The 24,189-nt window shown below is 54.2% G+C and overlaps 2 protein-coding genes across 13 annotated transcripts in view; one reads left to right on the forward strand and one right to left on the reverse strand.

The window, feature by feature from the left end:
• Window positions 1–24,189, forward strand: part of CDH23 (cadherin related 23) — a 128,569-nt gene that overhangs the window by 100,497 nt on the left and 3,883 nt on the right. For 3 of the 12 annotated variants that reach the window (XM_015288246.4, XM_421595.8, XM_015288244.4), the window contains exons 37-63: window positions 539–766; window positions 9,738–9,959; window positions 10,042–10,161; window positions 11,984–12,164; window positions 13,200–13,333; window positions 13,468–13,677; window positions 13,992–14,099; window positions 14,617–14,719; window positions 15,532–15,657; window positions 15,744–15,947; window positions 16,155–16,613; window positions 17,420–17,536; window positions 17,865–18,089; window positions 18,473–18,642; window positions 18,791–18,928; window positions 19,097–19,216; window positions 19,564–19,741; window positions 20,153–20,364; window positions 21,016–21,210; window positions 21,557–21,667; window positions 21,887–22,016; window positions 22,231–22,494; window positions 22,593–22,754; window positions 23,010–23,266; window positions 23,598–23,695; window positions 23,774–23,894; window positions 24,031–24,110. In XM_015288246.4, coding sequence (XP_015143732.2) covers window positions 539–766; window positions 9,738–9,959; window positions 10,042–10,161; window positions 11,984–12,164; window positions 13,200–13,333; window positions 13,468–13,677; window positions 13,992–14,099; window positions 14,617–14,719; window positions 15,532–15,657; window positions 15,744–15,947; window positions 16,155–16,613; window positions 17,420–17,536; window positions 17,865–18,089; window positions 18,473–18,642; window positions 18,791–18,928; window positions 19,097–19,216; window positions 19,564–19,741; window positions 20,153–20,364; window positions 21,016–21,210; window positions 21,557–21,667; window positions 21,887–22,016; window positions 22,231–22,494; window positions 22,593–22,754; window positions 23,010–23,266; window positions 23,598–23,695; window positions 23,774–23,894; window positions 24,031–24,110 — 4,673 coding nt within the window. The other 9 variants (XM_004942047.5, XM_015288248.4, XM_040703127.2 and 6 more) reach the window with 9 other exon arrangements.
• Window positions 18–8,440, reverse strand: VSIR (V-set immunoregulatory receptor). Its single transcript, XM_001231980.6, has 7 exons — window positions 8,326–8,440; window positions 5,035–5,490; window positions 4,343–4,390; window positions 3,997–4,104; window positions 3,569–3,596; window positions 2,745–2,932; window positions 18–2,637 (listed from the first exon to the last, which is right to left on the reverse strand). Exons 1-7 carry the CDS (start codon window positions 8,390–8,392, stop codon window positions 2,600–2,602), a joined length of 933 nt encoding a protein of 310 aa, XP_001231981.2. The 5' UTR covers window positions 8,393–8,440; the 3' UTR covers window positions 18–2,599.

Here is a 24,189-nt window from a genome sequence, read left to right on the forward strand (position 1 = left end):
CATGAAAAAAAGACAACTTATTTCCTGCAGGTTTAATTCCTGGGCCATGGGTTCTCCATTTGAGGGTGAAAAATGAAATATAAGCGATAGTGACACTCGGATGCGTGGGAGTGCTGCTCATGATGAACAGTTTCGCATTAACATTATTGCCCTGTTAGGATTTCCTTATCTCTGTAATGCATGGTTGGAGCTGGTCGAAGAACAGAATTTCTCTTTTGATTTCCCCTGTAATGGGACCATCTAGAAATAATTAGCTGAACTCTGAGTGCATTACACAGCCTCCACCTTCAGGTTTTACACTTAAAGAGCCCAGATAGCACCAAATGCATGGCTGTCTGCAGCAGGAAACCCAAGGGCTTCATCCCAACGTGCTGGTCAAGGGGGACAGCCCCTGCTTTGCTGGATGCCGGGATGGAGTTTGGAGCCTGGAGCAGCACACTGCCTGGGAAATCCCACTCTATATTAGAATGATGTTACCAATATAATGAACGACGTCTTTTCTACGTTTTATCATGCCTCTGTATGTGTATCCCTGCAGAACGTCGGTGGGGGCACGGCGGTGGTCCAGGTGCGCGCCACTGACCGGGATGCTGGCCTCAACAGCGTACTATCCTACTATATCACCCACGGGAATGAGGACCTCACCTTCCGCATGGACCGCGTCACCGGCGAGATCGCCACACGACCCTCCCCGCCGGACCGTGAGCGGCAGAGCTCCTACTGTCTGCTGGTCACTGTGGAGGACGAGGGTACCCCCTCGCTGTCGGTGAGCCGCTGGGATGCGGGGCTGAGCGCTGCGTGGGGATGGGTGCAGGAGGGGGTGGATAAGAAGCTCTGTGGTGATGCTTTGACGGTCTGGCCATACGTTACCGTGTTGCTTTAGGTTGTGGTTTGGAGTCCATCCTTGGTACATGCGGTGCCTTGGACCCTTTCTGGTTGCTTTGGGGTGTTTTGGGAGGTGCCGCCTCACTGCTGCTTTCAGCACGCGCCGTCAGTTGTGTCTCATGCGCTGTGTTTCATACCCCACCTCTGCTCTGAAGTGGTTTAAGCAGAAGTTCTGAGCTCTTTCTTATCTGTATTAGCTGAAAACTCCAAGCATCCCCACGGGCAAGCAGGGGTTGTCCTGCCCACTGGCTCACACCAAAACAGAGAATGGTCTCAGGATGCTGAACCCAGTGAGGTGCATGAGCGAACACCCATATGCAAGTGCACATTGTTCCCAGTACAGCATGACCTCGCTGCCATCTAGCCTCGCCTCCACCTCGCCCTTATCTCTCCCCATCTCATGCATCTTCTGGCAGCATGCCGGCTGCAAAGCCCTGCTCTGCATTTGGAGGAAACTTGCTGCAAGCAGCAGCACAGGTCATGGCTTGCAAATCCTCACACTTCTGCCCGCCCAGTGGCTCTCATGCCTCTTTGTGTCTTTTTCTTAAGCCATACTGTGGGTTAAACCTTCCTCCTCATAAAGGCACAGCCTTTCCTTGATGGCTTCGTGCCACTGAGGCTGGGCAGCTTTCTGCACCAGGGTTGCTGTGCATAGACAGGTTTTGCTTGCATGGCGCCGGCTGTTTCAGTGCCCTGGGACTGCTCAGTTTTGCAGCGAAGGTGATGCCAGTGCAGCTGCATGCAGAGCCAGAAAATCCACCAGCACCCTGCAGACAACCTATCTGACTTATTAGCTTAAAAAAAAAAAAAAAAAAAAAAAAAAAAAAGGATGCTTTTTAATCAGCACTGATAATGACACAAACAGAAAGATGAATCCTACTGCTCTGAAGCCGAGTACAGAATCACAGCACAAACTCTGGCTGCAGATCGTGCCAGCAGGCAGTGGGGCAGGAGGGCTGCTGCAGGAGTGAGCCTCTCCCCTTCCTGTTTTGCAAAGAAACCCTTCGTGTAAAGTTGGCTGGTGCCACTGTTTTGTCTCGCAGTGCTTCAAGTACTTTACCATATGCTCCTGGAAAGGATGTGCTGTCCAAGCGAGCAGGACGGGTGAGCACCACGCAGGTGGAGCCCCTGACAATAAGTTAAGTGCTGGGGGAGGCTGGCAGGAGGAGCCAGAGTTGCAGCACCTGGGGCCCAGAGCTGCTCTTCCTTCCATCCTCTGGGATTTAGGCACAAGGTGAGATCCACAATCAATGAAATGTCAATAGCATACATCCTCGCACAGGCTGCGCACAATCGTCCCTCTCCATGCTCTTGGCCATGGAAATAGGCAGTAAAACCCAAAGCCCAAGCAAGAGAGGTCGCTGGGACAGGGGAAACGGGCAAGGCTCCTGGGCTTGACTTGATTTTTTAAGGCACTTTGCTGTTGTTTGATTTTATTGGCATCCTCCCCTTCTCTATTGCCCGGTGCATAATGACGACTGAGATCAGGCTCTTTCCATTGTTCTCTCTTCGCGTTCCTCCTTGTAATGTGAGGGAAAACCAGCAGCTGCCATACAGGTAGTGGGAAGAGGAAGGTGTGGAGGTCTTTATTCAATTTATTTTTAATCTTCCTGCTGGGGGTGGCTGGGTGGGAGTTGCTGCCCACCCTGGCTGTATCCCCTCCAGCACAACCACAACACAGGGCCCTCCTCCGCTGCGTTTGCCATGGGGCTCTTCAGGCTTTCAAGGAATTTGGTGAATCAGGAACAGGGTCTGGAAAAGGGGCAGGCAGCAGGTGTTAGCACACCAAGCATTCAGCAGGACAGCCATCCATGCGTTCTCACAGCGTCCGCAAACGGAGTAGATGTGAGGATACTCACCCAGAGTGGGGAAGAAGCACTCCCCAGGGGCTGGTGGGGACAGCGGGGTGTTGGGCTCAGACAGCAGGTGCCGGCCAGACTCAGAGAGCTGCCGCCCGCCCAAGTAGGAGAGCTGGGGCCGGGGCCGCTGCTCAGTGCTGCCCGCAGGGAGCGCCTCGAAGACGGGGTTCTCGATGCCCTGAGCACTACTGCGGGAGAGGAGAGGGAGTGAGGAATGCTCGAGGGGCTCCTTATTGCAAAGCCTTCCTGCACGTTGCTTTGTGCGATGACAGCATGCATCTCTTTGAACTGAGGATGCTCTGTGCTGGGAGCGCGCAGAACACAGAGGCGCAGCTGTGTGGAGAGGGGCCAGAGGATACAGACACTCATTTTATTGCCCTCCTGCAAGGCCTGGCAGGGTGCAGTTGATTAGTCCCTGCGTGAGCATTGCATGGCTAAAATCCCCCCAGCCCTGCCTTAGGGCTGGCAGCCAGCTCTGAGGCTCTGGCTAGGGGCCTGTGGTTCCTTGCCAGCATGGAAGCACCTGGCTGTGTGGGATGATGGAGCCACTCAGAGCCTACTTTTGCTGAAAAGTTTCATTCTCATCTCTTCTCTGCTCTGAAAGATGCCCTTTTTGTAAATCTGGGAGGGAGCTGAGGTTACATTGCATTGGCAGCATCCTGCCACAAGTGATCTGCATTTGTGCTTCAGATTCCTATTTCACGCTGGTGGCTCAGGGCACAGGAAGTGAAAGAATGGGTTTGACCTCAGCTGCACCCCAATGGGAGGTTGAGCAGGACAGGGTAATTTTGGGGTGCTGGGGATATGGGGAAGCACATGCTTACCTCTCCATTCGGACCAGCTCGTGAGCACCTGCCAAAGGCAAAACAGCATCAGCATCACCTGCCTGCACCCAGCATCACACCCATCCTGTGGCAGCCCCCTCTCCAAGCGTTCCAGCAACTCTCCCCCCCCCCCCCCCCCCCGCCCCAGCATCAAGCTCTGGGGCTTTGCCTTCCCTCCTGGGTGTGCATTTTGCAATATTGCGGGTTGGCTGTGCTCGTTTCATCATGGCTGGGGATAGATGTCGAAAGCATTGTTCCTGTCCTCTTGCTGGCATCACTCCCACTGCTGCTGCAAAAACCACTTCTCCAAGGGCTTCCATTGGAACCCTGTCACTGCCCAATGGCTCAGTAAGCAAAACTACATGTCCCATGGTGTCCCAGAATGGATCCCCTTGGTGTCTGGATGGGGAGCACCCAGGGGTACGTACGTCTGTGGCTGACCGCTTGCCGCTGCTTGTAAATCAGGAGCAAGATGAGGGGCAGGCAGAGGATGCCCACGATGCAGGCGCCTGTTGCCAGTGCAGCGGCCGTGATATCTGCAATAGCAGAGCACCAGAGTAAGGGCTGGATCTCAAACCAATTTTAGCAAAATGGATTTATCAACCGGCAAGAGGGGCAGACAGAGTAACACCATGGCTGCACCAGCTCTGTGAGCTGTGGGATGGAGGTACCTGGGCTGCTGTGTGCCTGGAGCAAGCACCCAGCCCTCGGACAGCACGTGAGCTGGGAGAGCATGCACTGCATAAGGGAGAGGTGTTCTCTTTCTTCATTTACCTTTGCTGGTGGCAGTGTGAAAGGTGCAGTTCTGAAGCGATCCTCTGCCTGTGGAGGAGAATACCAGAGTACATGAGACCTCAGGAGCTGGTTCAGAGAGCACCTACCAGCTTCCCTTTGTCCAATGAGTTTGAGAAAATCAGATAAATGGAATCACAGAATCATTCAGGTTGGAAAAGCCTTCTCAGCTCACCCAGCCCACCCCCACCTGCCCACCGCCCACATCTCTCAGTACCACATCTCCATGGCTCTGCAAGACCTCCAGGAACAGTCACTCCCCCACCTCCCTGGGCAGCCTGTGCCACTACATCACCACTCCTTCAGAGCAGTGACATCATGGGATCCATTCCCACACCCGGAGCCAGCTCTTCCCAAAAGCCAGACCAGAGGCAGAACAGTGCCAGCAGCTCCTTTGCCTGGCCCCGCAGCCTCTCTTGTACTAAGATTTGTTTTCCTTTTCTCCGGAAAGAGGTCAAAGAAGATCACTGAAACTATGTAACACACTTCTAATTGTGTTTTCCAGCCCCTGCTGATATATTTTTTCTTTTTTCTTTTTTTTTTTTTTTTTTCCCAATTGATTTGTTCCTATGCTCCCTGTCCCTCCTTCAACCCTTTGACATCTGCTGCTCTCCAGCTCCCATACCCCACTGCACCCCGCCTGGGGCTTCCCGTGCCTCTCCATCCCTGCTCACCCCTCTGGATCTGCAGCTCCACGAAGCCATGAGCTATGTGCAGGGTATGGGCCTTCCCGTGATCCCGCCGTGTCTCCATGGCGTAGCAACAGTAATTCCCACTGTCCTGCAGCGTCAGGTTCATCACCACAATGTGGAAAGCCCCGTGGTGGTCAGGGACGAACTCCACACCATGGTGACTAGCCAGTGATCCATGGGGGGACCTCGCGGTGCTGTTGGCAGCGGTGCTGTGGTGCCTGCCTGGATCATGGCGCAGTTCCTTCTCGGTTAGGTTGCGAACGTGCCGCTTCTCAGAGCAACTCTGGTCACCGTTGTTGCTGAAGTACCAGGTTTTGAAGATCAGGTCGTGGTGGTCAGCGGGCGGCCCGCTCACTCGGCAGCTCAGGGTGACATTCTGGCCCTCGGGGCAGATGCAGAGTGTGTATGGGACTGTCACCAGAAACGCCGCTGTCCCTCCTGCCGGCAGGAGAACAGGGTCACCGTGAGGATGCAAGGGGCATCACCCACAGTGATGGGCATCCCCTATGGCATGGTGATGGCCAGGAGTCCTTTGCTCCTATGATACGAGACTGGAGGCTTGGGAAGGTGTTGAATATCCTAAAAGGGGGGAGATGGGAAACAGAACCTGCCCTTCTTCTGTAGCTGCAAGCATACTTGTACCCTGAAAGTAAGCATTGAGCGTCCTCTAACAGCAGCAGGTGGCCTGAAGGCTTCAGGGCACAGTTCAGGTGGGAAGCACAGTGTGGGGCAGCAGGTGGGGGTCTGAGTTATGGGGCAGTGGATCCCTGCAAAGGGTGCAAAGGGATTTGGAGGGGAAGCGGGGGAGGGGGTATGGCTGTCAAATGAGGAAATACGAGTATCTTGGACTGGTTGCACTGCACTCTGCTGCTCCTGTTTCCCCATAGCTTGTGTCAACAGCTGGTTAATAGGGGGGAAAGAAAAAGGGAAAAAAAAAAAAAAAAGAGGAGAAAAAAAAAAGAAGAAAACAACAAAAAGAAAGAGAAAAGACATAGGAGGAGGCCCCTGAGACAAGGCGGGGAGAGGGTCCCACCCTGCTTGTTTTTCAGTGCTCAGAGCAGAAGGGGAACTGGCTGCTGCTGCTTCAAGGAGCTGCCTGAAACCAAAACTGCTCACAGAGAAATCCCTCCCCTGCTCAGCCAGGGGCATGTGAGGGGCTGGAGAGTTGCGCCGTGGTTTTTGTTTTGTTTTGTTTTGTTTTTTTGAGGTTCTCAGGGATGTTAAGAGAAGAGGGCATTAGGACAGTGTGCTCTCGCATCTCGGTAACATCCTGTTGTTCCATCACCCGGCGCTGTTTCGCTTTGAGGTTTTTCACTTGCTATATTGAGCAGGCAGCAAGAAGCCGCGGGTGTGCCGAGTGTTCTGCAGGTCACCCTCCAACTGGGACAGAGCTCCCATCACCTCCACCCCAAGTGAGCACCTTCCACCATGCAGAGCCTCTGCCATCACCACATCGAGAGAGTGAAAGCAAAAATGTTCCATGTGCTGCTCCTACCCCACTCTAGATGTACACCCCACGGCGAGCCCCACACCCTGCCATCAGTACAAAGGCACCTCCACGGAGGCCGTGCTACCTGCACCACGGGAAGTGCCCCATTCACAGTGTAGCCCCGGGAGCCTGGAGAAGGGAAGCTGGGGCTCTATTGGAGGAAGTGTCTGCCACAGCCTTTGTTTTCCCAAAAAAAAAAGAGGGGCCATCCCTCTCATCCCCAAGGGCTTGGTTTGGGAGCCTGCGCCCTGTGTTTTGCCCTGGTAGCAAAGGGAGTACCTGTGCACTGGGTTGCTTTGGAGGTCCATGCCTAGCAGAAGTGGTCCAGGGATGCTGGGAGCAACTGGCATGGAAACTCAGTACTTCCCCGTGGTAAAACATTAAGTGAGAGTTTGTACCAAGCAGCCTCATGCAGCTGCACCACAGGGCTGTTGTCACCGTGCTGTCATTGTGCTTTGGAGCTCTCAGCTGGCTGAGCACAGGGCTGCGCCTACCTTGACACAAGTCTTTGCAGCAGGGAGGAATAAGGGAAGAAAGAAGGGGGATGCAGGCAGAAAGGAGCTGTTATTGGCCCTTATCTTCCATGGAGCCAAATGGCTCTAGTATATGGGAGCTGGGGGGCAGCCCCTGATATGTGGTGTCCGTCCCAGGGACAGCCCCAGGGAGCTGCTTTGACCTGCTGCCAATGCAAACCTGTGTGGCTTTGCCCTTTTGTTTTCTTTCCCAAAAAAACTCAAAGCAAAACTGCAGTGGTGGCACGTGGCAAACCACCAGCTTCCTTGCCTGCCCCCAGCTGCTGCGGGTCGCAGCTCAGCCCCAGCCCGGGGATGGGGCCACAGTGCCAGGTTTCTGCTTGGGTTATGATTTTGGAAATCGGGATTCTGCCTTCGCCATGGCAGAGGGGGGCTGACCCGAGGCATCATCCATGCTGCTGCCATCCTAAAACTATGTAGGAGCTGGATGTCTCCAAGAGCTCCACTTCTCCATCCAGCCTGGCTAGCATTAGCTGGGCTGCGGAAAGTTTTGGCGGGCGTGCTGTTTCATGAAGCACCATTCTTTTGGCACTGGGCTAACACTGAGCATCCAAGGTTGTATAAAGAGGGCAGAAAGAAGCGCCAAGAGCAGACAAGCCTCTGCGTGCACAGCCCTGCCGGAGCTCCTTCCCCTGTCCCAGATGTGCCCTCTCAGTATTGCCCATTGCACACCCCAGACAGCTGGAAAGCTGCAGCTGGGGTGTGAAAAACAAATGCACCTTCTCCCTTGTTTTTAAGCACACCTCGGCAGGCACACAGCCTGCAGCTGGACACCATTTCTTTCTGGGGATACGCCAGCAGAAATGTGTGTTGTCCTGAGATAGAGGCAGGAGAGCCCAGTACGGAGCCACTTGGCACATCTCTTGCGTGCATGCACAAATGCTGCACGGCGATAACAGTAGAGCGGAGCATCCGCGCAGAGGGCAGCTCCAGCACACCGCCTCCGTGCACTGCTCACAGCGGGCGTTCCGGCCCGGCTGAGCTCGAGGTGCCGGCGGAGGGCTGCCTTCGTGCTGCACGCGTCCCATCACAGCAAAGGAAGAAGGAGGAAAAACAAACAGCAGACGAGCAAAGGTTTACAACCGCCGCTCCCCCGTGACCCCGTTTCCCCATCGCCTGAAACTCCGCGTCTGGAGGCAACGCTCATCCCCTCCGCCCCAAAATCCCGAGGAAGTTAAGAACCCCCCCCAGTCTCTCGCCCTGGTAGGGCAGCCCGCGGTGCTGGAGAAGAGGAGAAGGAGCGGGGCTTACCGCGGGAGGCGAGGAAGGAGAGCAGCCCCAGCAGCAGTCCCAGCGGCGCTCCTCGGGGATCCTCCATCGCCGCGCAGCACCGGCGCAGCGCAGCGCAGCCCCGCCGCGCCCGCCCGAGCCGCGCACGCAGGAAATTTCGTTCGAGCCGGGGAGAGAAGTGCGAGCACCCCCAGGAGGCCAGATGGGGCACGGAGCGGTGCCCAGTCCTGCCCGATTCGCTTCAACAGAGCGCGTACCTCGCTTGGAATTAGTTTCTCTCCCGTGCGAATGGGGTGGGCAGGTAGCCAACGGCTTGACCAGACTGGTGCTGCAGAAGGGATGAGCAGGAGGGGAGGAAAAAAGGGCTACTCAAGGAAATGCCGTACCCCATAGTACATCCTCTCCAGAGCATCACCTGTGCACATCCTGAGCACCACGCTGCTTCAAGCATCTTGGTGAGGAGAGTGAGATGTGGTTGTGGTTTTACAGTAAATGCTTCCACAAAGCTCTCATCAGAAATGTAACCCTTGTCTGATAGAGAGGAACTTGTCATTGGGGGAGGTATAGGCACAACGTTTGGAGGGTTTTTTGTGACAGTCGTGACCTCGGAGGGAGTTGCACCCAGCCTGGTTGCAGTATGGCAGATCTTCTGTGCAAACCTCTGTCCTGGAATCAGTGTCCCATATCCCACTCCAACGGGACAAGTGGAAGAGCTGGCATTGGTAGGGCAGACTCCAGCCATCCTGCTGCCCAGCCTCTTACAAGGAAATATCTCATTTGCTCCTCATCCTCCTCCAAAAAAATTTCTCATCCATCCTAAGGCACTGCTGAAGGGGTCCCGCCGCCAGCTGAGCCATTAGGCATGGTGGCATGCTCTTGTCACCTCCCCGCCCTGACCTGTGTGTCCATGGGTGACATGAGCAGAAGACAAGGTTGTCTGAGATGCTCATTTTTGTTCTTCCTCTGAGCCACAGCAGCAGCAATCCAGGGTATTTTCCATCTCAGTAATCATGACCAAGGTGTCCCTAGTGTCACAGTGAGGACCTGCAAAGACCTACTCCACAGGCAGCAAGGCACAGTGGGGTTCAGTGTCTGGCTTTTCCTCTGCCACAGGCTCCTGCCTAGAGTTAGCAGAGATGGGAAAAGCAGGAGAAACTGAGATGTTACTGAGCTATGTTGTGTTTGAAACAAGTTTGTGATTTTATATGTGATTTAATATGCATGCTTTAACTCTGTACCTAACCCCTAACCACTACTGGATGCTGCCTTGTGCTGGAGGTGTTTCTGCAGCTCCACATCACTTTGGTTTAGGGCAATGTTTCACTCATCCTGCCTGCCGCTCTTGGCAGGGCTGACCATGTGTTGCTCATTGACCCAGGCAGGTCAAACTTTGCTCACCACAGGCCTTAACATGCTGTCCCCATGTCCCACAGGCCACCACCAAAGTGTTCGTCACCATCCTGGACGAGAATGACAATGCTCCAGTGTTCCAGCAGCAGCTGTATGAGGTGACGTTGGACGAGGGCCCCGCCACACTCAATGCCACACTTGTCACCGTGCAGGCCCTGGACCGGGATGAAGGGCCCAACAGCACAGTCACATATGCTATCACCGAAGGCAACATCTTGGGTACTTTCTACATCAACAGCACCACGGTCAGTCAGGATGCTGTCCCCAGCCCAGGCATCCCCTCCTCCTGTGTCCCTCACTCCCAGCTGCTGTCCCCTTGCCTTGCAGGGACAGATCCGCACCCTGAAGGAGCTGGACTACGAGATCAGCCACGGGCGCTACACCTTGGTGGTCACTGCCACCGACCAGTGCCCCATCGCCTCGCGTCGGCTGACGTCAACCACCACGGTAGGGTTGCGACAGTATGCTGTCTTTGTGGTCCAGGTGTTCCCCTCCACAGCAGAAATGCTAAGGCATGGCCTGAACCAGTGATTGAGCACCTGGTGGGAAGGCAGGGCCAATCCAGCAATGCACCTGAGTGACTGGATGAGGATTTCCCAGACCTCATTTAAGGGTTGGCAGTGGAACTGAGGGCATCTCTTGCTGGAAATCCCTGCCTACCTGAGGCCTTACAAAGATAAGCAGCTCTTTTCCTTCATTTCTGTGTCTGCTGCATTTGGGCTTGTTCTCATTTGCTGTAGCCAAAGACTTTGCCACCCTGCTATTATCATGGTACTTTCCATCCCATTGTAGCATTACATCCTCTCACAAGTGGTTTCACATCTCCTTCCTAGCACTCACCAGACACTTCCCAGTTGGTCCATTTGCTGTTTCATCAGGGGCTTGCAAAACAGGGCACCAATGGTTGGGCTCAGCCACCATTATTCATCTGCTTCCCAAACTCCTGTTTCATTCCATGTGGGGAGGTTACTGAGAGCATCTCATCCCTTTATCTTGCAGTGTCCCAAATTTTGTGTTCTTCTCCAAGATCAGGCAGGTTCTGCTCAAGGAAGGGAGAGTGGGCTAGCGTGCTTTGCATAAATTGAACGCACTGATTATTTCTGTGGACGAAATCAAAATGTGATTTTGATTTTCGGGCTGTATGGTGTTGTCCATGTCCAGAGTGATTTTGGAGCCTGGGGAGGCAGCAGCTCTTGGTGTGCTGCAGGCAGAGGCAAAGCTTTCCCTTGACCACAGTGAGACATGAACTTGGAAGCCCTGCCAGCAACAAGGACCAGAGCTAGACAGGAGAGGAAACATCCTCCCGATGCCACCCACAGAACTCTGCCAGCGCAGTTTGAAAGCAGAGCTTTTAGGAGAAGATTTAGTGATTATTTTGGATCAGAAGTGATGGGAAATCCATCTCCCTGATAAGGCATGCCAGTATTTGTTTTCTCTGCTGCTAGGAAACAGAGCAGACACTCAGATACAGTCTTTAAGGATTAGATTTAGCCAGTACCAAATGTCCATCTGACAAACCGTATGACCCTCAATCCAGGAGATCAAAAAGCATCTCCTGTTTAGCATCTTCCTCATAGCCATCCATAAAACCCATATGGCCAGCTAGAAGAGTTAGAGGAGCCTCTTCTAGTGCTCCATAAACTCAGCCTTTCACCAGCCACTAGGGACTCACTCCTCAGGCAGGCATTCTTTGCCATGCAAGTGCCCAGGAGGGCTTAACTCTCTGATATAGTGAAGTACAGATATATAAACAAGTTGTATGGAGGGTGAAAAGTTAAAAGGCCAAATGCCTGAAAGACTCAAGCTCAGCCTGGCTGATGGCCACGATGACTGTACTCATACCATGCTCTAGTCTGTCCCGAAACTGTTGATGTTTTTTTGAGACCTGTAGGCGCACTGATGTCCAGCCAGCTAAATGTGTCATGGAAAGGGATGGTAAGCCAACTGCGTTGGTGTTGTTTTGTGTTTGAATAAGCATGCAATCTGCAATTTTTTTCTCATTTGCTCATCATGAGAGGTGAAGCCCTTGATTATCCAGGAGGAAAAGGAGCGAGCAAGCTTTTCAGAGTGCCAGAAAACAGCTGGCTGCAGAGAACAGCTCTCTGTAACTCATTTCTCTTGTGGATAAGCACATTTCTCTCATGTTTTCAATTTAATTTGGGATTGTCAGGACGTGAATGTGGAGTTTTCTACCAGTAGCCCCATCCACCAATGGGCACCGGGCCAGTCTCTTCTCCCAGCCCTCTGCACCCTCTTCCATCTCCCACAGGTGCTGGTGAATCTCAACGACATCAATGACAACTGTCCCACCTTCCCGCGGCCCTACGAAGGCCCCTTCGACGTGACAGAGGGACAGCCCGGCCCCCGCATCTGGACCTTCCTGGCCCACGATGGGGACTCAGGGCCCGGCGGGCAGGTGGAGTACAGCATCATCGCTGGGGACCCTCTGGGTGAGCAGGGACGTGGGGTGCTAGCTCCTAAACTTTGTGCTAGAAGCAGTGGTATGGCCCCATCCCTCTTGCCCCGACTTACGAGAGAACACGGGATGCAGCCCACGCTTATGGAAAAGATGGGCTCGCCTTCCTTTTTTGCTTTATTTTGTGGTTTTTTGAAGCAGATCCTTGCCACCAGGCAGGGAGGGGGGTGGGTGGAGGAGTTGCAGAGTGCAGGCGGAAGCCTTTCAGAAAAGCCATCCTCCCAGCTGGCTGCTTCTGCTAATTCTGCCTTTCAACACCAGGAAATCCTGTTTTGAGCAACAGGAAACTTAACCTGTTAGTGGCCAGGGATGGGGGCCAGGGCTTGTGCAAACCCAGCTTGGGGGAGAGAGGATGGAGGGAGGAATCTGCTGAACAACAAATGCAACAAAATAAATAGTGCAGAAAGAGAAACTGAGAAATGTAAGCATACAGCAGCATTGCAGGATGCGTTGGGTTCTGAATGTCCCTGCAACTCATGACAAAGCTGCAGCCCCAGGGCAGATGGAAGAGCAGCTGTGAGTGTCTCCGGCTGTGTGACAGCTGAGGGGATGTAGCTACAGCTGTCACCTCCTTCCCCCTTCCCCCCCCCAAGTGACTGCTGATGGCAGCCAAGGCTCTGGAAGGCAGAGCCCAGTCCCGTCTACCAGCTGACCCTGTCTGCAAAACATCTCCAGAACAACTGAGAAGCGGCCCCTTGGCTCTGGGGCCATCCATACCATGCAGGCCCCCTGCCCAGGCACAAACAGGTGCTTGGAGGGCTTTTGGCATCTTCAGAAAGGACTGTGAGCACCTTTCTTTTGCCATTCAGTCCCCCTACCTAGCTCCACCTCTCCTGGCGAGGACATTGGGCCCTGGGACCCTGCTACCCTGTTCCCCTAGCAATGGAGCTCTCCCCAAGCCCACAAAGTACACCCCTCCCTGTGGCCAGAGCTAACCTCAGAACCAGGGTCGTGTCCCCTGTCCCCTTGGGTGGCATGGTGAAAGCCATGGCCCTGCCATCTCTGGCAGGGGAGTTTGTGATCTCCCCAGTGGAAGGGGAGCTGCGGGTGCGGAAGGATGCTGAGCTGGACCGCGAGAACATCCCCTTCTACAACCTCACTATCTCCGCCCGGGACCGGGGTGTGCCCCCGCTCAGCTCCACGGTGAGTGCACAGGGACCCACAGAGACCAGCAAGCCACCATCCTGTGTCCCCAACTCCTTCCTCCAGGAAGGAGATGAGAGGAATAGACATAAGTGCCCCCTATCAGAGACTGTGCCTCTTCTCTGCCCCTGCAGATGCTGGTGGGCGTGCGTGTGCTGGACATCAATGACAACGACCCCGTGCTCCTCAACCTGCCAATGAACATCACCCTCAGTGAGCACGCCCCGGTCTCCAGCTTTGTCACACGCATCCTCGCCCAGGATGCAGACCAGGGCCCAAACGCCCTCCTTACCTTCGATATAACTGCTGGCAACAAAGAGAGCGCCTTCTACATCAACAGCACCGTACGCCCCATTGAAGGGTTGGGCATCAGGGGTTGTAGGGTGGGCACAGCTCCCTCCTTTGCCCCCATGGGCTGTCTTGCACCCTGAGAAGGATGTAGGGCTCTCCCAAGCTAAGGAAGATGAAGATCTATGGGTCACGGGTGCACCAGACTCCAAAGTGGGGCTGTGTAGAGATATGGGGCTCTACAGGCTGGTGGGTCCTCAAGGACTTCGTGGCACCAGGCAGAACTGTTCTGGTCTATGCATTCCATAGGAATGCAGGTGAAGTCCACCTCATGTCCCTTGTACCTATTTCCTCCTTTTTTTCTCATTAGACCGGCATCATCTACGTAAACCGCCCCTTGGACAGGGAACAAGTGGCAGAGTACAGGCTGACCATCACAGTGAAGGACAACCCTGAGAACATCCGCAATGCCAGGCGGGTAATTACAGACACTGTCAGGCCTCCAGCAGTGCAGGAGGCAGGGAGAAGGGGCTCCTGCCATGGCCAGAAAACAGGGGGCATTTCCAACAGCATTCTCATCCTTCGAAAGCACCGAGGGATCACAAGGAGGGGGGGGGGCTGTGTTACCACACCAACAGAGAATGAGACCAGTAGGTTTTAGGGCAAATTTGACATTTTGTGTTGACTCCATGCAATAGCAGTAGACATCATGGATGGAGGGCCAGATTTGGGCTGGGCAGCTGAACAACCACAGTGACATCTGTCAGGATGTCCCAAACACCACTCTTTGAGGATATGGGCTGAGAAAGGATTCCCAGCTCTGGGAAGGGCATCCCTGTAGACTCTCCTGGGTGATCTGGGGAACATGGAATCATGGTTGCACAGGGCTCCAGTTCTGGGGAACATGGTTCTGTAGGAGAAGTGAGTTGTGATCTTGTTGAAAGGACCTTGCAGTCATCACCCTCTTGTCCCCATTTTCCTTCACAAACCTTTAGGATTTTGACCTGCTGGTCATTTCCATAGCGGATGAAAACGACAACCACCCCCTCTTCACCCAGAGCTCCTACCAGGCCGAGGTGATGGAGAACTCGCCCGCGGGTAGGTTTGTCCTCACTCCCTGGGGGGCCGGGAAAGGGGAAGTGCCTCCTGGCCACCATGGAGGAGGCACCACGGGCTGTGCTCCAATGGTGCCACCATGCAGGGTGAGGCCGCAGGTCAGTGGGAAGGGGATGCTGAGTGTGAGGGGAGGTCAATCTGCAGGAGACGATGGCTTTTGTCTATGCAGCAAGTGGAAACCCATTCTGGCACAGGCAAGATGCAAGCTTGCAGTGAATTAGCCCTGTTTAGGAACTGCTCAACAGCACAGAGCAAGATGATGGTTCAGTGGAGCCCTGCGGACAGCTAGTGGGTCTTACAGGGGGCAGGGTGCCACCTCTCCATCACTAGCACCTGGAGCTTTCTTGCTTCGTGGGATGGAGATGAAACAGTTCAGCCTGTCCAGATGGACAGTTCTTAGCCCCCAAGTGTTAAGAAGGTTCCTCTTATTTTTATGTCCTTCTTCCTTTCTACCTTTTAAATCACTCCCTGCTCCAAGACATGTCTCCCACCTAGCTGGTAGCTGCTCCCAGGAAAAGGGTTTGAACACTCCCAGGAGCCCCCATCCCACAGCACACAGAAGCTGATCTGATGGATGTGTCTGTTTGCTTTTAGCAGGACGTCCTGCCACCATGTCTGGGCCCCAGGTGCCAGTCTGCAGGGCTGCAGCAGCCACACCCTCTCGCCCCGCAAGGCCTCGCTCCGTCATCTCCTCCATTCACTCATTGCTGTCCCTCATGCATCACCAGGGTGGGAGGGAGGTAGGGGACTCTGTGGGGTCTGCCACCTTCCCTAACCTTTGTTGTCACATTCAGGGACTCCAGTCACCATGCTCAATGGACCCATCCTAGCTCTGGACAGTGACCAGGGCAGTAATGCTGTAGTGACCTACCAGCTCTTGGGGACGTCCCCAGACCTCTTCATTATCAACAATAGGACAGGTGAGGTGGTGTGGCAGGCCCCTATCCCCAGCCCAGTGCCACCAGGCAGAAGTGGGGTCTGTCACCAGACTTTTCTGCTCCTCCAGGTGTTGTTTCAGTGAAGCCTGGTGGTGTGATAGACCGTGAAGCTTTGCTGGACCCACTGCTGGAGTTCACGCTGATAGCCCTTGACACTGGGGGGCTGAACAGCACTGCTAGCCTTACAGTGACCATCCTGGATGACAATGACAACCGCCCTGTCTTCCAGCCAGTGTCCATCACAGCTCGGCTGAGGGAAAACAGCCCCCCAGGTGAGGGTGGACAGCAGGGACATGGGGGTGACCCAAAGGACTATGTGGAGCCAGCTTCTGACTACAGGGCTTGACTGAGTTGGGATTGAAGGGACAGTTTAGGAACTAGGGCTGCCCACATTGCTTGGTGGCATTTTCCTTGGGAATGGGGCTGATTGCTGCTGCCCTCCATCCCTTACCTTAGCAGGCTGCATTCCCCCTTTCTAGGCTTTTCCGTCCTCCAGGTGACAGCCACAGATGCAGACAGTGGCCTCAACAAGCAACTGGATTACAGGATCGAGGGTGGGGGCCAGGACAGGTTCCTGATTGATGCCACCACAGGGGTGATCCGCGTGGCCAACCTCAGCATTGATCGGGAGGAGCGGGATGCCTACCAGCTGACGGTGGTTGCCGTGGACCAGGGCACACCAGCTCTCTCAGGCACTGCCACTGTCAGCATCTTTATTGATGATGTCAATGACTGCCGGCCCGAATTCATCAACCCCATCCAGACGGTCAGCGTGCCTGAGTCGGCCACCCCTGGCACCGTGGTGGCTGAGGTGACTGCCATTGACCGGGACCTCCATCCACGCCTGGAGTACTACCTGCTGGAGATCGTGGCCCGAGATGACACAGATGCACTGGTGTCCGACCAGCAGGGAACGTTCACGGTGGATTTCAGGACAGGTAGGAGAGTGGGAAGGGTGGTGCAGGCAGCATGGATCCCTCTTCTCTCTTCTGCTGCTTCTTCTCTGCCTGGAGGTAGGTGTCCAAGTCATGGGGCAATGATGCTCAACTCCTGCCTCCCTGCTCTGCTATTCCAGCTTATCTAACCCTTTTCTTTCCTCTTTCCAGCTCTTGGCTCACCAGGTTTGTCTCTGTGTCCATGCCTGTTTCTCCCTCCATGCCATCCTTCCATCTCACCCGTCATCATTGCAGGTGGCCAGACAGGCAGGCGGTGGCTGCTCAGCCTTTGCAGACTGGATGCGGGCACCCTCACAGAGAGGGGCTGGGATGGGGGGGAATGGACTAAGTGGTGCTAGCCTCAAGGGCAAGAGGACCAGAAACCTTCCCCCAGGAGTGTTTTGGAAGCATGGAGCTGATATGGGAAAGAAAAAATCACTTGGTAGAAAGGAGGTGGGGAAAAACTATTAAAAGTGCTTTGATATTGCATGAAGGAGGATGATGACCATGCAGTGATGCAGCAGCAGTTGCTCCCAAATCCCTCTTGTCTACACAAGCCAAATCTTTGGTAGAGGAGAGGGAGACCCAGCTATCTGGCAGAGTACAGCAGACAGGAAGGCAGGAGATGGACAGTACAGAGAGGGAAGTCATCTCCTCACGTAGTTATCAAGTGTTTTCCCTGCTCAGCCATTGGAGAGGTGTGTGAACACACAGGAGGAAGCAGCAGTCAGCTGGTGCCAATCAATCTGCTTAGGGTCCTCTACAAAGTGCAGGTACAGCCTCTAACCCAAACCTCTTGGGGTTTCCAGGAGCTGTGAAGATCAAAAATCCCCTCAACCGGGAACTTGTGGCCACCTATGAGGTCACCATCTCTGTCCATGACAATGCCAGTGAAGTCACTGACCGCTCAGTCAGCGTTCCCAATGGTAAGCATGATCCCTTGCCATGGGGGTAACTAGGTGGCACAGGGGGCACATGTTGCCTTTCCCAGGCACCAGGATGACCTCATGGCCCATGGCCACCATCCCAGAGCCAGCCACACAGACCAGCTTAGGGCTGAAGTAAATGAGGCTGTCCCACAGCCAGCTAGGGTCACAGCTGAAGGTAGCCATTTCTCTTCATGAGTCAGTTCAGTTTAGTTGGCTTTCCCAGAGTTTCATGTTCTTTAGGACTATTCCATCCTTCTTTCCCTTCTCTTTCTCACTTCTCCTTTTCTCTCTCTTCTCTCTCTTCTCTCTCCCATTTTCTCCCCAGCCAAACTGACAGTTAACGTCTTGGATGTCAATGACAACACACCACGCTTCCGTCCATTTGGGGTCACCTATTTCACAGAGCGGATCCTGGAGGGAGCCACACAGGGCACCACACTCATCTCCATCTCTGCAGTAGACCCAGACAAAGGAGCCAACGGGCAGATCACCTATGAGCTGCTGGACTTGTCCCCAGAAGGCTACGCATGCCTCGAAGATCAGTCGGCAGGTTGGTGATCTGGGGAGATGTGTGTCCCACAACTGCTGTGAGAAAAGCAGGGAAGAGGTGGAGTGTCTGAAGCCCCTTGACACAGCCCAGTCCTAAAAGGAACAATCTGTAGTGCTTCTATGAGAAATTTGGCCAGGATTTGGCAACTGAGGACCAAATCTAGCTGAGTAGATAGGGAGCTCCATAGAAGCACTATCTGATTTCCAGCTCACTATGGTAGCTAGCCCATAGAAGGGTTTCTTTAATTAATTTCTCTCCTGACTCATAGCAGAAGAGATTCCTTTATTCCATCACCACTATCGAGCCATGTTCTGTGTGCAAAAAAGGCTGTCAGGAGGTGACCTGGGGGCAGGTTTCTCATTTCAGGGTCTGCTGTCCTCTAGGGAAGGTCGTGGCCAACAGGACAGTGGACTACGAGGAGGTGCAGTGGCTGAACTTCACTGTCCGAGCTTCCGACAACGGCTCTCCCCGCAGATCCGCTGAGATCCCTGTGTACCTCCAGATAGTGGACATCAATGACAACAACCCCATCTTCAGCCAGCCATCCTACCAGGTGAGCTGGGTCCAAATCTGTGCAGAGCTGGGCAGTGGTGCATTCACCTGAGTATTGCCTTGGTGGATTAGCTAGTCATTAACTCTCTTTTCTTACAAAAATGGCAAACAGTGCAACAGCCAGTCCTCCCTGCTCCCTTTGCTTACAGAAAGCCGTCTTTGAGGACGTGCCATTGGGTACAGTCATCCTGAGGGTCAAGGCCACGGATGCGGATTCTGGGCGCTTTGCTGTCATCCAGTACAGCCTAGGGGATGGAGAGGGCAAGTTTGGGATAAATCCTGACACGGTGAGAAGCCAGTTAAAGCTAGAACAGAGGGGGAAAAGAGTGGGGAGGCTGAAATGATCCCACCTGGTGGCCCCAAGGGCAGCCTTGCTTCTGCACCTCACCATCTGTCCCTTGTCAAGTATCAGCTCTGCCAGATAAAATGCTCCTGAAGGTCTCTGTGTGCCGCAGGGGGACATCTACATCCTGTCAGCCCTGGACCGGGAGAAGAAGGACCACTACACGCTGACAGCTGTGGCCAGGGACAACCCTGGGGACATCTCCAGTAACCGTCGGGAGAATTCGGTGCAGGTAGGTCACCACCAGCTCTAGGGAGGAATGAGCCTGAAGGAAGAGCAGAGGATCCCAGGACATGGGGCTGTGGGATTAACAGTGCTGGGGGACCTTGCATTATGGGCACCAAGAACCTATGAGAGTGGATGGAGCAGGAGGGGCAGGGGAGGTGGATGCTATTGTCTGCAAGTGCTCCATTCGGTCACAGAGTGAATGGGCGCCCTCGCTGCGTCTGTCTCCATTGTTGGGGACAGGAATTGGACCAGTAGAGCAAGACAAATAGCAGGAAGGACACTGTGCTCCGGTAGCAGTCATGGCAGGGGTCTCCATCCTTATGTGACCCAGTGGGCTGGGCTTTGTCGAAGGTGCTGATCACTGTCCTGGACATCAATGACTTCAGACCGCAGTTTAGCAAGAGCCAGTTCAGCACCAGCGTCTACGAGAATGAGCCAGCGGGTACGTCAGTGATCACCATGACCGCAACAGACCTGGATGAGGGGGACAACGGTGTGGTGACCTATAGCATTGAGGGTCCTGGAGCAGGTAGGTGCCACTGGGCTTCTTGCTGTGGACAGGGGACATGCAGGGTTATGGTGAGGAGATATAGGGGCCAATAAGGGTAAAAATTTTGCAGGTGGATAGAGATGGTGCCTGAAATCCAGTATATCCCTGAGCGGCAGTGAAACACAGCAGGGTGGCCTGGGGATGTCACCCTTGATGCTGCCCAAGTGTGAGAATTCAGCAGCCAGGTGGACAGGGATGCCCCAGAATGGCACCCTGAGAGCACCCTCACCCTAGGCTCAGACAGACAGCTCTGCTCCATCACCCCATCGTAGGGATTTTCCACTAGCAAGGGGTGTGCTTCATCTGGTGGACAGATTTCTAAAGTATATCACTCATTGTTTATTTAGTGTCAAGTGTCCTGAGTCTGAGGTGTGTTTTGCTTGTCCCCAGAGGCCTTCAAAATCAATAAAGACTCTGGGCTTATCACATCCCGGCGGCGCTTGCAGTCCTATGAGAGATTCAACCTTACCGTGGTAGCCACAGACAAAGGTCGTCCCCCACTCTGGGGGACCACCATGCTTCACATTGAGGTCATTGACATCAATGACAACCGCCCTGTCTTTGTCCGTCCACCCAACGGCACCATTCTGCACATCAAGGAGGTACATCTGGGGCTTGAAGGGTGGGAGGTAGGCAGAGAGAGGTGGCACACCATGGCACACAGTCTTGCTGGTGGCCTGAAACACTCTCCAGGCCCACAGAGATGATACAAGACTTTGGTTTAACACATGGCAAGAAGTTGGGTTGGCGCTTGGTTTTGGTCAAACTGGAAGGGTTTCCTGGGATGAGGAGGTCACCTCTGGATGTTAGACTCTGAGCAGAGCTGATCCCCAGGGGGACATCTGAGGGAACAGAAACCCCAGCAGTGTACAAAATGGGGAAATAGCCAGTCACTGCGTGCTGAGCGTGCTATAAATATGGGCCAAAAGGCTGACATTTAAGATGTTTCTCCTTTCTGAGAAGCAAGGCTTGGCTCCAACCAGTACCCGAAGTTGCAGCTATTCCAGAAGAAATCAGAATTTCACGTTTCCCCTTTGGGGCTGTCAGCATGAGCTGCACAGCTCCAGCACTGGAGACAGGGACAGCTGGGATGGTGACCCCCACGATACATGAACAGTGCATTGCAAGGTGCAGGGGATGCCATGGGTGTGTTTTGGACAGCATAAGCCAGTACAAGGAGGGTTTGGAGGGGTTGATGGAGCAGGGATCTGGATTGCAGTGTGGGGGCTGAGGTCCTGCCCATGTGCCAACAGGAAATCCCTCTGCGCTCCAACGTCTACGAGGTCTACGCCACAGACAAGGATGAGGGCCTCAATGGGGCAGTACTATACAGCCTCCTGAAAACCGGGGCGGGGAACAAGGACTGGGAGTATTTCAGCATTGATGCTGTCAGTGGGCTGATCCAGACGGCCATGCGCTTGGACCGGGAGAAGCAAGCGGAGTACAATGTGAGTGAGGTGATAGCACACGCAGACTGATCTATAGAATGGGCTGGTAAGGTGCAGGCTATGACCAGAGATGATGACATCTCTCCCTGTAGAGGAGATGTCTCACCCCCACCTAAGCAGGAACCAGGTAGTTATAACATGATATCAGAGGATGCAAGAGGGATGTGGTACAGTCAAGAGGTAGCCACCAGAAGGTTGCATCCTGGAGGACGTGATGGTGGTGGGCCATCACCCAGTTCCCTGTTTAATTCCCTCTGCCACACAGCCACCCCTCTGCCACTGCCTTGGCAATGTCCCTTCACCCTGCTTGTCTTTGCCCAGAACAGCACTTTCTTTCTCTTCCTAGCTGATCATTGTGGCCTCCGACCAGGGCCAGCCAGCCTATGAGACGATGCAGCCCCTCCAGGTTGCTCTTGATGACATTGATGACAATGAGCCTATCTTCCTCAGGCCATCTGTAAGGCATCAAGGAGGGCACAGAGGGTGCTGGGATGGGGCTGCATGTGATGGAGCATGCACTGCTGGGTATCACCATGCTGGGAAGCACAATGGAGTTTGGACACTTCTAGCTTTTAAAATTTAAAAAAAAAAAAAAAAAAGGGTGTGTGTTTGGGGGGGGCAGTCAAGGCTCATACACCATGGTAAGCTTTCCCTCCCTTCTCCTGGCCTTTGGCAGAGAGACAGTCCCCAGTACCAGGCACTCTCCGTCCCTGAGCACTCACAGCCTGGCACCGTGGTGGGCAATGTCACTGGTGCGGTGGATGCAGATGAGGGCTCCAATGCCATTGTCTACTACTTCATAGCAGGTGAGATGGGGACACAGCATGGCTAAACAAGGATGATGTCCTAAGCTACCATCCCTAGAGTCACTGCATCAGCTCTGGTCCAAGCACCCCACACCCACCTGCATGCTCTACAAGGGTTTGCATAGCTTCCCTGGGCTGCTCATGGTATTTCTAATATGGTAAAGTACATGCTGAGCCAAAAGGTAAATGACTCAGCTCTCCTTTCTGCATGCAGCTGGGAACCGAGAGAGCAACTTCCAGCTGAGCCGGGAGGGAAAGCTGCAAGTCCTGCGCGACCTGGACCGTGAGAAGGAGCCCTACTACTCCATCATTGTCAAAGCATCCAGCCAGAGGAACTGGTCCCCACCCCGGAGCCAGCGAGCAGGCAGAGCACAGCACTGGGACCTCAGCACAGATCTGACCCTTCAGGAGGTACGGATCTTCTTGGATGACATCAATGACCAGTCCCCCCAGTTCACCAAGTCGGAGTACACAGCAGGTAAGGACTGCTGGTGCCTTGGGGGGGATCCCAGTGATGAGGGGATGGAGAAGCAACACAGCACAGATCCAGATCTCTGTTCATTCTCTCTCCCACAGGGGTGGCCACAGATGCCAAGGTGGGATCAGAGCTAATCAGGGTCTTGGCAGTGGATGCCGATGTGGGCAACAACAGCCTGGTCCTGTACAGCATCCTGGGGATCCGCTACATCAAGCAGCACTCCAATGATTCTGAGGAGGTGGCCAACATCTTCAGCATTGGTGCGTAGCCTGGATACCACAGGAGAGTAGGGCCAGATGATCCCATGGTTGAAGATGTCCTCCATAGCCATAGTCACTAGGCAGCATGGCTGTTCCTCCATCCTCTTTCTTCCACTCACAACGTAGGCTCTGGCTTGCAAGAGCTTCTGTAGGTCATCTGCCAAGCCCTGATTCGCAGGATCCTTTGTAGAGACCTCAGGTGAGCGTTTTGAAGTGGCTGCACTAACCTTGGTCTTGTGGCTGTCCTTTTCCCAGGAACTCTTGATGGCATCCTAAGAACCTTCGATCTCTTCACGGCCTACAACCCCGGCTACTTTGTGGTGGACATCATGGCCTCTGACCTGGTGGGCCACAATGACACAGCCATTGTGGGGATCTACATCCTGCGGGATGACCAGAGAGTCAAAATCATCATCAATGAGATCCCCGATAAGGTCAGGCAGTTTGAGGAGGAGTTCATCAGTCTGCTTTCCAACATCACGGGTGCCATCGTTAACACAGACGACGTGCAGGTAACCATCGGTTCTCCAGGTTATTTTGAGGGGCAGGTCACCTTCCACACATAGCTTGGGAGATCCCCTGCAAGGGCACAGTGTTGGTGCAAAGGTCCTCAGGTTCTGGAAATGAAGGACCAACCCCAGTCTTGGTTGCTGTGGAGCATGCGGCTACTCCACTACCAGCCAAGTGGCCAGCAATGTGGCTGAGGACACATCCCAAGCACTGCTAGCTGAGGAGGACAGGGCTGTCCCCACATGAATGAATGTCCCCACATGAGCATGCTTCAGGAGATGCCCCCTGAGGAGACATCCCTACATCACTGCAGACCTTGATGTCTCTCCCCAGTTCCACGTGGACAAGAAAGGCCGGGTGAACTTTGCACAGACAGAACTGCTGATCCATGTGGTGAACAGGGAGACCAACCGCATCCTGGATGTGGAGCGGTACGTCAGCCAGCATTGCTCAGAGCCCATGGGGAGCCTTACAGACATCAAGAGGCCCAAGCACTCTTCTCTCCCCAGGGTGATTCAGATGATTGATGAGAACAAGGAGCAGCTGAGGAACCTCTTCAGGAACTACAACGTGCTGGATGTACAGCCCGCCATCACTGCCCACGCCCCGGATGACCTCTCAGCTCTGCAGGTGAAGGCCCACCTGGAGCTGGAACTGGCCACCCTCAACCCGGAGAGAAGTTGTCCCCCATTAACTGTGGGGGGATGCCTGTGCTGGGGAGCTGGGTCAGCGCCGGAGGTTGCCGCTACCCCTCTGTCTCTCCCAGATGGCGATCATCGTGCTGGCTGTCCTGCTCTTCCTGGCTGCCATGCTCTTCATCCTCATGAACTGGTACTACCGCACAGTGTGAGTAGAACCCAGCTCGCACTAACCTGCGCATCCTGCTCCTTCCAGACATCTTTCTGATCTTCTCCCCTATTTTGCT

The sequence above is a fragment of the Gallus gallus genome, chromosome 6 (assembly GCF_016699485.2).
Source record: "Gallus gallus isolate bGalGal1 chromosome 6, bGalGal1.mat.broiler.GRCg7b, whole genome shotgun sequence".
NCBI classification, from domain to species: Eukaryota; Metazoa; Chordata; class Aves; order Galliformes; family Phasianidae; genus Gallus; species Gallus gallus.

Bases quoted from the DNA above. Each gene is read 5' to 3' on its own strand.
- VSIR (XM_001231980.6), bottom strand. From the start codon at position 8,392: ATGGAGGATCCCCGAGGAGCGCCGCTGGGACTGCTGCTGGGGCTGCTC. The intron at 4,391-5,034 runs GTGAGCAGGGAT...TCTCCTCCACAG, and splicing joins GGAGCTGCAGATCCAGAGGG to GCAGAGGATCGCTTCAGAAC. The intron at 4,105-4,342 runs GTAAATGAAGAA...CTGCTATTGCAG, and splicing joins TCACACTGCCACCAGCAAAG to ATATCACGGCCGCTGCACTG.